The 12,685-nt window shown below is 41.6% G+C and overlaps 2 protein-coding genes across 2 annotated transcripts; both read left to right on the plus strand.

Moving 5' to 3' along the window:
• Positions 1 to 1,111: 1,111 nt before the first annotated feature.
• LOC120111376 (chalcone synthase 3-like) lies at positions 1,112 to 2,848 on the plus strand. The gene is made up of 2 exons (XM_039128386.1): positions 1,112 to 1,361; positions 1,618 to 2,848. Exons 1-2 carry the CDS (start codon positions 1,181 to 1,183, stop codon positions 2,616 to 2,618), a joined length of 1,182 nt encoding a protein of 393 aa, XP_038984314.1. The 5' UTR covers positions 1,112 to 1,180; the 3' UTR covers positions 2,619 to 2,848.
• A 6,753-nt stretch (positions 2,849 to 9,601) lies between these two features.
• LOC120111374 (chalcone synthase 3-like) lies at positions 9,602 to 11,345 on the plus strand. Its single transcript, XM_039128384.1, has 2 exons — positions 9,602 to 9,869; positions 10,126 to 11,345. The coding sequence occupies exons 1-2, from the start codon at positions 9,689 to 9,691 to the stop codon at positions 11,124 to 11,126; spliced, it is 1,182 nt and encodes a 393-aa protein (XP_038984312.1). The 5' UTR covers positions 9,602 to 9,688; the 3' UTR covers positions 11,127 to 11,345.
• Positions 11,346 to 12,685: the final 1,340 nt, after the last annotated feature.

Below are 12,685 nucleotides of genomic sequence, written 5' to 3' on the forward strand. Positions count from 1 at the left end.
CCTTTCATTTTCCTTTTTTTTTTTGATGCGTTGTTTGACGGTTCTTTATTGTTTGTTGCTGGTATTTCTGGTACCATGTTGCCTCTATATATCCATAATCCTCTAGGAAACTACCAAAGCACCCATCCCCTTTGTGATTACTTTACTAAGAGGAAGGAATACTCTTTAAGTTATTAGTGCAGTGCCCAAAAAATCCCCAGTGAACAATTGAGGCATAGACAACCATCCTTGCTATGAATCAATAGCCAGTCCAATTTACAGTTGAACTTTGAATGTTAAGGTAATTGCAAGAAAGATGATTCTAGTGAGACTAAGTTATCATGCTTAAGGCTGCAAATGGGTCGATTTGACTGGTAACCAGATCCGCTTAAACTCGATCCGACTTGTTTTAGAAAATCCATAGGGCTGGGTCGGATTTTAAAATTGGACATTTTTCATTTTCCAAGTCGAGTCTGAATTTACTGAATTCAGACCCGATCTAACCCGACCCAATCCGTTTGAATTTTAGTTGTTAATAACTTGTTACTGCTTGTTAACAATCTCAACGTAATATCATTCTGTCGCAACTTGCACCAAAAAGTCTTGAGGAATGAGCAATGAATGAATGTGCGCAACTGTATCATTTTGTTTTTGTTCTTGCTCTAATTTTATTGAGAATAGTACCCATTAAAATATTACAGATTAATGGTTTAAGACTTTTATAAGATAAAAAAAAAAAAGTATAATAGATAGATTTGAAAGTAGCCCGTTTTGTAATAATTACGTACAATAATTTGATACGGCAGGAATGAATCTGTTTTCGAGCTTTTGTGGATGTCATTGGTTTTCCCATCGTCATTATGGAATTTGTACATGTCGTTGGCTTAATTTCCATGCCTCTCAAGCCAAACTGCTGCTTTTATTCTGCAAGTCCCCGGGGTATGGTGATGGGGATAGATCTCTCACGCTCCAACTACCCACTTTTTGCGTGTAAACCACGTGGTCCACTTGGCAGTTTGGCTGCCGATCACGACGTGCTGACCCACCTACTTTTCTCTCCCCAGTCCCAACCTCCCCGCTCCTATAAAGCCTCACCATCTCGCCCCTTCCTTTCACCCACTGCTCTCCTCCCCCACCATTCCAAGCTCCTCCTCTTGAATCATTACTCTACTCTTTGAGCTAATTTTTGATTCAGGAAGCCATGTCGACGACCGTGGAGGAGATCCGTAAGGCTCAGAGGGCTGAGGGACCGGCGACGGTGCTCGCCATCGGCACCGCCAACCCTGCTAATGTCGTGTACCAGGCCGACTACCCTGATTACTATTTTCGAATCACCAACAGCGAGCATCTCGCCGACCTCAAGGAGAAATTTAAGAGAATGTGTAAGTTTATGGCTATATGTCTATTCGTGTTCAATACGCTTGCATGGGGTGGAGGAGAAGCGATAAAGAGAGTGCACAGTTCGATTTGAGTATTGAGTACGCAGAGTCATAGATAAAGACTAAACTAAGAAGCAGCATGTAGGGCCAAAGAAAAAAAAAAAACTTTCTGTGTGTCTTAATTAACTAAGAATAAAATCAATGAAGTGCCATATATAGATTATTACGTACTGAAATTGTAACATTTGATCTGAGGCAGGTGACAAGTCAATGATCCGCAAGCGCTACATGCACGTAACCGAGGAGATCCTCAAAGAGAACCCCAACATGTGTGCATACATGGCTCCATCACTGGATGCCCGGCAGGACCTGGTGGTCGTCGAGGTCCCGAAGCTCGGCAAGGAGGCGGCCGCCAAGGCCATCAAGGAGTGGGGCCAGCCCAAGTCCCGGATCACCCACCTCATCTTTTGCACCACCAGCGGCGTCGACATGCCCGGGGCCGACTACCAGCTCACCAAGCTGCTCGGCCTTCGCCCCTCCGTCAACCGCTTCATGATGTACCAGCAGGGCTGCTTTGCCGGTGGCACCGTGCTCCGCCTCGCAAAGGACCTTGCCGAGAACAACCGCGGCGCTCGTGTTCTTGTTGTCTGCTCCGAGATCACTGCCGTCACCTTCCGAGGCCCCTCCGAGTCCCACCTTGACAGCCTTGTCGGTCAGGCGCTCTTCGGTGATGGTGCCGCAGCCCTGATCGTCGGTGCCGACCCCGACCTAGCCATCGAGCGACCGCTCTTTCAACTCATCTCGGCTAGCCAGACCATCCTCCCCGATTCTGAAGGCGCCATCGATGGCCACTTGAGAGAAGTGGGGCTTACCTTCCACCTACTGAAGGATGTGCCCGGGCTGATATCGAAGAACATCGAGAAGAGTTTGGTTCAGGCTCTGGGGCCCACTGGGATCGATGACTGGAACTCTGTGTTCTGGGTGGCGCACCCAGGAGGGCCGGCAATACTGGACCAGGTGGAGGAGAAGGTGGGACTAAAGAAAGAGAAGATGAGGGCAACAAGGGAGGTGCTGAAGGAATATGGGAACATGTCGAGCGCTTGTGTGCTCTTTATACTCGACGAGATGAGGAGGAGGTCGGCGGAGGAAGGGTTGGCGACCACCGGTGAGGGGTTGGACTGGGGAGTGCTCTTTGGGTTCGGGCCGGGGCTGACGGTCGAGACTGTGGTGCTCCATAGTATGCCCATTGCTTCCCGCTGAGCTCTCTAAGCTCTACCTGCTTCTCAATGAATGGCCCTAACTGTGACCCTCTGCTAGGGTCTGTGGTGCACTTCTGCATGGTGCACTGGATGATTTCTGTGTTCCATTTTAAACTTGGTATTTTGCTGTTATGTGTTTTAGTATGTGACACAGAGAGTGTTAAGCTCCATTTGTCTAATTTATGAAGTATGAAATTTGAAAAGATTTGTTCAAGCCCGAGTTGTATTCCATTTGTGTTCCTCGTGTTTGGTTTTGTCTGTATTTTATTATTTTGAAGGATGCGCCCTCCCTATAGTTTCAAGCGAAGCTAAAAATAATGAAGTATCTGAGATGATTTGTACTAGCTTCATGGTCTTTGCTCAAGCGTAATGGTTGTTTTTCCGGCTTTCCTCTTCAACACTTCTAATTGGGAAATGATCCAAACAAATGGGACATGATATAGAATCAAAACCTTGTAAAAATATAAAACTTTGTCATTTCTCCTAGAATATATATTTCCCTGCAAATTTGCAATATATTCTTACAATGCAGGACATGAACGAATCGGCCGGTCTCAAAGTTCAGCTGGATAGAGGCTAGCTAGTAACCATTGTCTGCTAATTTGTACAATCCTGAAATGCGTCAAAATTAATAGTTACCGTTACTAGCTAAGAAAACTTAACAGATCCTGTTTAGTTTGACTGGTCAAAACAAGAGAAGGTTTTGGCCATGCTTCTTCTGGCTTTGACTTTGGTTGACCAGTCGGATCCGATTCTTCAACACATCATCCGGTCCAATTTTTGGATATTTTATTTTCTAATTTTTATGGATGTAAACATGCTAGTCTTAATTAATTAATTCATTCATTCTATATATAAAAAAAGTATATTTATTTTTCAGAGGGACAACCTCAGCCTTTTCTAAATTTAGAGATTAGTTCCCATCTTCTCCCTTTTAGTACGACGGTCATTATGCTTTTAAAGAAACATCCATATAAACCCCTGTTGCGAGCTTCCATCAGCTGTCTTAACCTAATCATGGTTAAATATAAATAAAAAAATTTCAAATTCCTAAAATACGTTTTAAACCCATAGAATCTTTTTAGGTCACGTAGCCAACATAGGTGGCGCTTTAGGGCTTGACAAGAGCCCTCTTAGTCTTTGTTTAAGCACCAACACCTTCGCTAAGTCCCAAGTTTGGCGATTATTCACCATCCTTTTCCCCTCTAATATTGGATTCAATTAATCTCATATTTTTAGTTTTAGTTTCAGGACAAAAAATGTAAAGCCAGAAATTAATAGAACAATCAAAGTTTATTGATTATTCCTTTTCTTCCTCCTTTCTATATATGCTATATTTAATTATTTTTTTGCTCATAAATTTTATTCAATTTATATATATAGCCAGTTGTACTGCTCAAATGCTTGTATACGAAGTACATATAATAGAGCTCTTGTCACTTTAGATGCCTCTAGTGGTGTAAAGAAAAATCATCGTGATAGAAGGGTAGCATGGCATCTACTATCTCTATAATTTTGCAATGTTAGTTGTATTTTAGTTCTGAACTTCTAAAAAGGTCATTCAACATTCATTATTCAAGGACCTGCCAGAGTCTTTGTGGTCGGGCTATTGGGCCTTTACCATAGTTTCATAATGTATGACGTTTTGTCGAGGCATTTTAGTTACGTATGATAAGGCCACATTTTTTTGACTATATTTGACGATTCCTGAAGTTACAAAAAAGTTCATGAAGGCAATGACGTGTTTCTTCAGAATGCAGCGTACATCGTTTACCTCCGATCGTAAAATATATCAGGTATATTGCAGGTCCAAACTAGATCGTCAATAAAACATGCATGAATGAAAATTTAGATTTACTGGAGCTTTATATCATCGAATCATAACTACAATTTTGGGGAGCATTAATTGTATGTTATGGACAGTGAGAGAGAACTTTCCTGACCTCTCCTATTTGTGCAGCCCTCCACCCTATTCAGTGTGTTCGAGAGCTTGTGGCCAACCATATAGCTGATGACAATGCAATGCAAGAATCCTTGTACTAGTGAGAGGGTGAAGCACTCAATTTTCTCATTAATTTCTGGGTTGTTAAAAGCTTTGTGGAATTTGGATAGTCATCAGAGAATGAAACCATGTGACGAATGACCAACCTTTCTATATATGATGAACAAATTGATAAGGTCTCCAACATGTTCATGATTGAATTCTAGCTGCCTGAGCTTCCAAGAACCAACCCTTGCACGCATTCAAAGGCAAGGAGTTCATAAATTCACAAATGGGTGGAACGTTGAACACTTAAGTGGAGGCATCCTATGACCCATCGGAATTCGTTATTTTGTTCTCTTTTGACCTTTGGAGGCTAAGTGGCTCGAGCATGTGGTAACCGATGAAATGATATGATTTGGACATGCATCTTCTTCCACAAATGACAACCAATGTTGAAGAATTACAATGAAATCTAAGCGACTAGAAATATGGCATTGCATGCATGAAGCAATGTAGTTGTCAATGATAGACTTTTTATAATAGAATTCTATTCCAAGGATAGTGCCTCGAAGCCAGCTCGTGCCAAACCGTATATTTATGCCATCACTGGTCCTTTAGAAGTCGGGTGGTGAAAGCTCGTGGTATCATTTTCTAATTCGGTCACCTCAGTCTTCGATGCCCATCAAAGATGCTTTGCATTGTGCCTTAGTTGACCAAGTTTAGATGGTAAAAGGAGATTGTTGGCTTTCTTTTATTAATATATGGCCAAACAATGATTCCTTCCACACACATCTTTAACGTCAAGTTTTTCCTTTGGGATGAGCTAAGGTGATCTTAAATAGTAGTCAATATACTTGAGGGAAGCCACAACAACTTTGCTAATGGTGTCATTAGTTAGTATAAGGATATTTGAAATTGTACTACAGAAGCCTAATAGTGCTAGCGTTCAGGTTTAGCATGTAAATAATTTCAAGCCTAAAAGCCAGGATCGAATTTGGCTTATATGCATTGGGTTCAACTTGTTTTAACCTAGAATTTAGTTGAAGGCAATCCACTTGTGAGTTGCATGAATCATTTGCACCATATGTATATATAGACCACCCAAATTAGTTAGAGAACTCTGACATATATAGACCCCACAAATGAAGAAGATACAATTTCTATTTCTTTTCTGTACCTTTTCTTTTCCTTTTTTTTTTTGATATGTCATTTGACAGTTCCTTATTGTTAGTTGCTGGTATTTCTTGGACCATGTTGCCTCTATATATCCATGATCCTCTAGGAAACTACCAAAGCACCCATCCCCTTAGTGATTACTTTACTAAGAGGAAGGAATACTCTTTTAAGTTATTAGTGCAGTGCCCAAAAAATCCCGAATGAACAATTGAGGCATGGATAACCATCCTTCCTATGAATCAATAGCCAGTCTGATTTATAGTTGAACTTTGAATGTTAAGGTAATTGCAAGAAAGATGATTCTAGTGAGACTAAGTTATCATGCTTAAGGCTGCAAATAGGTCGGTTTGACCGGTGACCCGACCCGACTTATTTTGAAGCATCTGTGGAGCCGGGTCGGATTCTAAAATTGGGCATATTCTATTTTTCAAGTCGGATCTGGGTTTACTGAATTCAGACCCGACCTGACCCGACCCAACCCATTTGAATTTTGGTTGTTAATAACTTGTTACTGCTTGTTAACAATCTTAATGTGATATCACTCTATCGCAACTTACACCAAAGAGTCTTGAGGTATGAGCAATGAATGGATGTGCACAACTATATCATTCTACTTTTGTCCCTGTCCAAATTTTATCAAGAACCGAACCCATTAAAATGTTGCAGATTAATGGTTTAAGGCCTTTAAAAGATCAACAAAAGAAAAAGGTACAACAAATAGATTCGAAGGTAGCCAGTTTTGGAATAGTTGCGTACAATAATTTGATACGGCAGGAATGGGTCTATCCTTGAGGAAAATCTTAGCTTTCTTAGATGTCATTGGCTTTCCAAAGAGAAACAAGGAGAAGTGATCTAACTCTGTCGTCATTAAGGAATTTGTATATGTCGTTGGTGAGAAGCTTCAAAATGGATTTGGATCCCTTCGAGACTACATCTGTTGTGGTCCGCAACCTGACATTTGAGAGGAGGGCAACTAGTTGAGTTTCTTCTAATTCAGCTTGGAACGTCACTGGTCCCCAGAGTTTGAACTGCCAACTTTGTATAGTCGATGCCTGGACAACAGGACATACAGAACATCTTAGCTATGAGTTCTAAAAAGAAAAACACGGTTTCCACTATGATGATATTTTTATTCTATTGTATATAGTTTATTTTTCTACTTTGTAATTTCTACAATAGCTTCCAATGTTCTGGCACGAACCAGACCCAAACCAGACCCGACTCGTACTCGAATTTTTTGGGTTGGGACTGGATTATATATAGACCCAACCCAATCCGATTGATCCGTTGGGTTAGAAATTTTAGCAATGGATCCGACCCAATCTGACTCGATCTTTTATTAGATTAGGTCTGGGTCCAACATTAGGTTCCGAACAAAAAACCGGGTTGAGTCGGGGTCACTCTTGACTCAATTCGACCCGACCCATTTGCATCCCTAATCATGTTGTAATAAGCTCCGGTGATATGTTGCTCACATCGAAGATGCATGCTTAACCACATGATGGGGTAAGAACATGACAAGTGAAATAGGGTTTCAGGTGAAATATTCTGCTAGTGCTAAGGCCAAAGTAATGAGCATCATATGGAAACTGACTGAAGGGTATCATAATAGAAACCAATATATAGAAACGACTGAGTGTAAACTAATATAAGATATGTCGAATTGAGATGCAGCAACGAGATTAGGACCGATTAAGCATGATTGTCGGTCCAATGGGAGGTGTAAGATCATGCTATTCTAATGAATGTTAGGTAGAGGGAGGATAGCTAGCATCAATTGCCAAAATCATCACAAGTGGATTAGGATTAGTGTGCTGGATATCTTGGAGATTAGGATGATAAGGAATGCTACTCATAAAGTTGACATCAGATCTTCATCAAGGGATAACTGTTGCAGAGACCCCTCCTATCCAAATCTCAAAGCAATTAAATAGCCCACAATATGTACAAGGTCCTCTCATGGCTCTCTAAACTCACTACAAGAAAATGGACATTTACCAATAGACAAATTTTATTGGTACAAGCTAAAACAAGCTAAAAAACTATTGGCATAAGTTAAAAAGCGTTATACGTACTGACGGTCGATATTTCTATAGACAACAACAACATCGCTAAAGGGTTCTAGCTATGGATTTTTGTCTGTCAGTATAAGATCAAGTGATTTATCTATGGTTTGTTCTTCCATATGTAAAAGAATTGCCTATATTTAGTTTTTCATAGCTAAAAACTTTTACCTAGAAGTATTTGGGAAGGATGCATAGCTTCAATTGGTGAAGGGGCGCGGGAGAAAAAGGAAATTGGGGAAGTTCAACTAGAGTGTTGAAGGGGTGGAAACATTTAGGGATGTGAGACTTTGGAGTTTTGCCCATAGTAAACCCAACTCTATTAATATAAAAATAAGCTTTTACCACCATTCCAAAATAACTATTGGTACATTTCAATATCGGCAAATACCTAGGGTTTTGCTAATGAGTTATAATTATCCGAAGTCTATTTATGCTTTTAACTGATGGATAGTGGACTCCATAGCTAATAATTTAGAATTGTTAGTATATTGATGGATCTGCCATTGTAAGCATGAGTTTGTCGATGAATATCCATTTTCTTATAGTGGCTCAACCTATATCGATCAAGCTAAGCCTCTCTGAGCCCAACCACCATACATGATGCAAGGAAGAAATATGCAGCACATAGCACATGACAGATGAAATCTCGATACTAACAAAAGCAACAGCAACTTGATACTATCGTAGTCCACCATGAAAATTATTCTTAAAGGAATCTTGCTGCTGCAGGCACCAAGAAACAAAGAAGGATCCAATTTTTACAAAAATGCTATGCCTAACCAAGAATCCCATTAAGAAGGTAGTGAAGGACTAAATGATGAGAGGCAAATCTATTCTTCAAGTGCCATCGAATCCCACAAATAAGCACCATATTAGCTAGCATGCATAAAATATCTCATTGAGAAGCTTGCATAGACTATTTCAGACTTAACATTAAAAGTATATATGCATAATTTTGTTTTCTCGAGCAATATCAAAGATTTGGATCTTGGACCTTCAACACGGAGAGGTGCTAACCAATTGAATTAACTGTTATTGGAAAGAACAGCTGAGTGTTATGTATAATGTTCTCTGTAAAACATCTATTGTAGATTTTGAATCATGGTAGGAGGATTCACAGAGCACAAATTGTTCACTAGTCTCAAATCAATTTGCCTATCCCACTCAATCAATTCCTAAGTGCAGCACATACCTTGTTTCAATTTTCAACATGCATGCAATCCTTTAAAATCAATTATGTATGAGCCCATAACCCGTTCACAACATCCATGGAAGGTTGATGTCGTACTCCTTCATTACTAAAACCCCTAAGAAAATAAAGTGTACGCCAATACACTCTTCTCTCCTTCTTTTATTTTTTTTTTGATAGGCGAATGAACTTATTTTCTTGATACAATCATAAACCTAACAACAAATTAAATGGCCATTAGTGAAGCATGGTTATATCACATCTATTGCCTCATACGCCTAAATACCGTAACTCTGTCATCGTACCGTATTTGTACATGTCGTTGGCTTTCCACGCCTCTCAAGTCAGCCTGCTGCTTTTATATTAATACGTCCCTGGGGTATTGTAATGGGGATAGAGCTCTCACGCTCCAACTACCCACTTTTAGCGTGTAAACCACGGGGGGAAGGGCCATCCACCGAACCTTTGGCAGCCAAGCACGACGTGCTGACCCATCTACTTTTCTCTCCCAAGTCCCAACCTCCCCGCTCCTATAAAGCCTCACCATCTCGCCCCATGCTTTCACCCACTGCTCTCCTCCCCCACACCATTAATTCCAAGCTCTTCCTCTTATATCATTACTCTCCTCTTTGAGCTAATTTTTGATTCAGGAAGCCATGTCGACGACCGTGGAGGAGATCCGTAAGGCTCAGAGGGCCGAGGGACCGGCGACGGTGCTCGCCATCGGCACCGCCACCCCTGCTAATGTCGTGTACCAGGCTGACTACCCTGATTATTATTTTCGAATCACCAACAGCGAGCATCTCGCCGACCTCAAGGAGAAATTTAAGAGAATGTGTAAGTTTATGGCTATATGTCTAGCTATTTGTGTTCAATACGCACGCTTGCATGGGGTGGAGGAGAAGCGATCGATAAAGAGTGCAAAGTTCGATTGGAGTATTGAGTAGAGTCATAGATAAAGACTAAACTAAGAAGCAGCATGTAGGGCCAAAGAAAAAAAAAACTTTCTGCGTGTCTTAATTAACTAAGAATAAAATCCATGAAGTGCCATAGATTATTACGTACTGAAATTGCAACATTTGATCTGAGGCAGGTGACAAGTCAATGATCCGCAAGCGCTACATGCACGTAACCGAGGAGATCCTCAAAGAGAACCCCAACATGTGTGCATACATGGCTCCATCACTGGATGCCCGGCAGGACCTGGTGGTCGCCGAGGTCCCGAAGCTCGGCAAGGAGGCGGCCGCCAAGGCCATCAAGGAGTGGGGCCAGCCCAAGTCCCGGATCACCCACCTCATCTTCTGCACCACCAGCGGCGTCGACATGCCCGGGGCCGACTACCAGCTCACCAAGCTGCTCGGCCTTCGCCCCTCCGTCAACCGCTTCATGATGTACCAGCAGGGCTGCTTTGCCGGTGGCACCGTGCTCCGCCTCGCAAAGGACCTTGCCGAGAACAACCGCGGCGCTCGTGTTCTTGTTGTCTGCTCCGAGATCACTGCCGTCACCTTCCGAGGCCCCTCCGAGTCCCACCTTGACAGCCTTGTCGGTCAGGCGCTCTTCGGTGATGGTGCCGCAGCCCTGATCGTCGGTGCCGACCCCGACCTAGCCATCGAGCGACCGCTCTTCCAACTCATCTCGGCTAGCCAGACCATCCTCCCCGATTCTGAAGGCGCCATCGATGGCCACTTGAGAGAAGTGGGGCTTACCTTCCACCTACTGAAGGATGTGCCCGGGCTGATATCGAAGAACATCGAGAAGAGTTTGGTTCAGGCTCTGGGGCCCATTGGGATCGATGACTGGAACTCTGTGTTCTGGGTGGCGCACCCAGGAGGGCCGGCAATACTGGACCAGGTGGAGGAGAAGGTGGGACTAAAGAAAGAGAAGATGAGGGCAACAAGGGAGGTGCTGAAGGAATATGGGAACATGTCGAGCGCTTGTGTGCTCTTTATACTCGACGAGATGAGGAGGAGGTCGGCGGAGGAAGGGTTGGCGACCACCGGTGAGGGGTTGGACTGGGGAGTGCTCTTTGGGTTCGGGCCGGGGCTGACGGTCGAGACTGTGGTGCTCCATAGTATGCCCATTGCTTCCCGCTGAGCTCTCTAAGCTCTACCTCCTTCTCAATGAATGGCCCTAACTGTGACCCTCTGCTAGGGTCTGTGGTGCACTTCTGCATGGTGCACTGGATGATTTCTGTGTTCCATTTTAAACTTGGTATTTTGCTGTTATGTGTTTTAGTATGTGACACAGAGAGTGTTAAGCTCCATTTGTCTAATTTATGAAGTATGAAATTTGATAAGATTTGTTCAAGCCCGAGTTGTATTCCATTTGTGTTCCTCGTGTTTGGTTTTGTCTGTATTTTATTATTTTGAAGGATGCGCCCTCCCTATAGTTTCAAGCGAAGCTAAAAATAATGAAGTATCTGAGATGATTTGTACTAGCTTCATGGTCTTTGCTCATGCGTAATGGTTGTTTTTTCGGCTTTCCTCTTCAACACTTCTAATTGGGAAATGATCCAAACAAATGGGACATGATATAGAATCAAAACCTTGTAAAAATATAAAACTTTGTCATTTCTCCTAGAATATATATTTCCCTGCAAATTTGCAATATATTCTTACAATGCAGGACATGAACGAACCGGCCGTCTCAAAATTCAGCTGGATAAAGGCTAGCTAGTAACCATTGTCTGCTAATTTGTACAATCCTGGCTAAGAAAACTTAACAGATCCTGTTTAGTTTGACTGGTCAAAACAAGAGAAGGTTTTGGCCATGCTTCTTCTGCCTTTGACTTTGGTTGACCAGTCACGTCGGATTCTTCAACACATCATCCGGTCCAATTTTTGGATATTTTATTTTCTAATTTTTATGGACAAAAACATGCTAGTCTTAATTAATTAATTCATCTATTCTATATATATAAAAAAAGTATATTTATTTTTCAGAGGGACAATCTCATCCTTTTCTGAGATTAGTTCCCATCTTCTCCCTTTTAGTATGACGATCATTATGCTTTTAAAGAAACATCCATATAAACCCTTGTTGCGAGCTTCCATCAGCTGTCCTAACCTAATCATGGTTAAATATAAATAAAAAATTTTCAAATTCCTAAAATACGTTTTAAACCCATAGAATGTTTCTAGGTTCCTCCCAAGCTCCTCTCAAGCAGAAACCGTGGGTCTCCTTCTCCCCTATCCCACATATGATTTCATTTTGTGTCTAATTAGTCTCTACCCGAAGAATTAGCCTCTTCTTTGCTAATAAACGAAGAAAATTATAAGAAATATAACCGATCTCAATTTTCCTTTCCATCTACGCTATAGTGAAAATGTCATGCCATATCCCCACTAGTACAAGCGGATATATGACAGACAGCTGCACACCTATAAGGTGTGATTCTTAGAACAATAATTATTCATAATTCAAGGTACAACATTTTTTTTCAAACACGTTCTATGTGGATTTTATAGACATTTATTACAAAAAAAAGAGGTTGCTTCTAGTCATAGTTCTCTCACTCACGACCCATAATCCCATTTGCACTAAATATTAGCATCTAGAAAAAGGCAAAAGAAATAAAAGTGAGCTAAAAAGCCCAATAAGCCATCTTTATCTCCAGTTCAATCAAATCAATTTCATAAGATAAGAGTTTCAAT

The sequence above is a fragment of the Phoenix dactylifera genome, chromosome 7, assembly GCF_009389715.1.
Source record: "Phoenix dactylifera cultivar Barhee BC4 chromosome 7, palm_55x_up_171113_PBpolish2nd_filt_p, whole genome shotgun sequence".
NCBI classification, from domain to species: Eukaryota; Viridiplantae; Streptophyta; class Magnoliopsida; order Arecales; family Arecaceae; genus Phoenix; species Phoenix dactylifera.

What these genes read in the sequence shown, in the direction of transcription:
- LOC120111376 (XM_039128386.1), top strand. Translation starts at nt 1,181, where the DNA reads ATGTCGACGACCGTGGAGGAGATCCGTAAGGCTCAGAGGGCTGAGGGA. An exon ending in GGAGAAATTTAAGAGAATGT is followed by an intron (nt 1,362 to 1,617) that starts GTAAGTTTATGG and finishes GATCTGAGGCAG; the next exon opens with GTGACAAGTCAATGATCCGC.
- LOC120111374 (XM_039128384.1), top strand. Translation starts at nt 9,689, where the DNA reads ATGTCGACGACCGTGGAGGAGATCCGTAAGGCTCAGAGGGCCGAGGGA. An exon ending in GGAGAAATTTAAGAGAATGT is followed by an intron (nt 9,870 to 10,125) that starts GTAAGTTTATGG and finishes GATCTGAGGCAG; the next exon opens with GTGACAAGTCAATGATCCGC.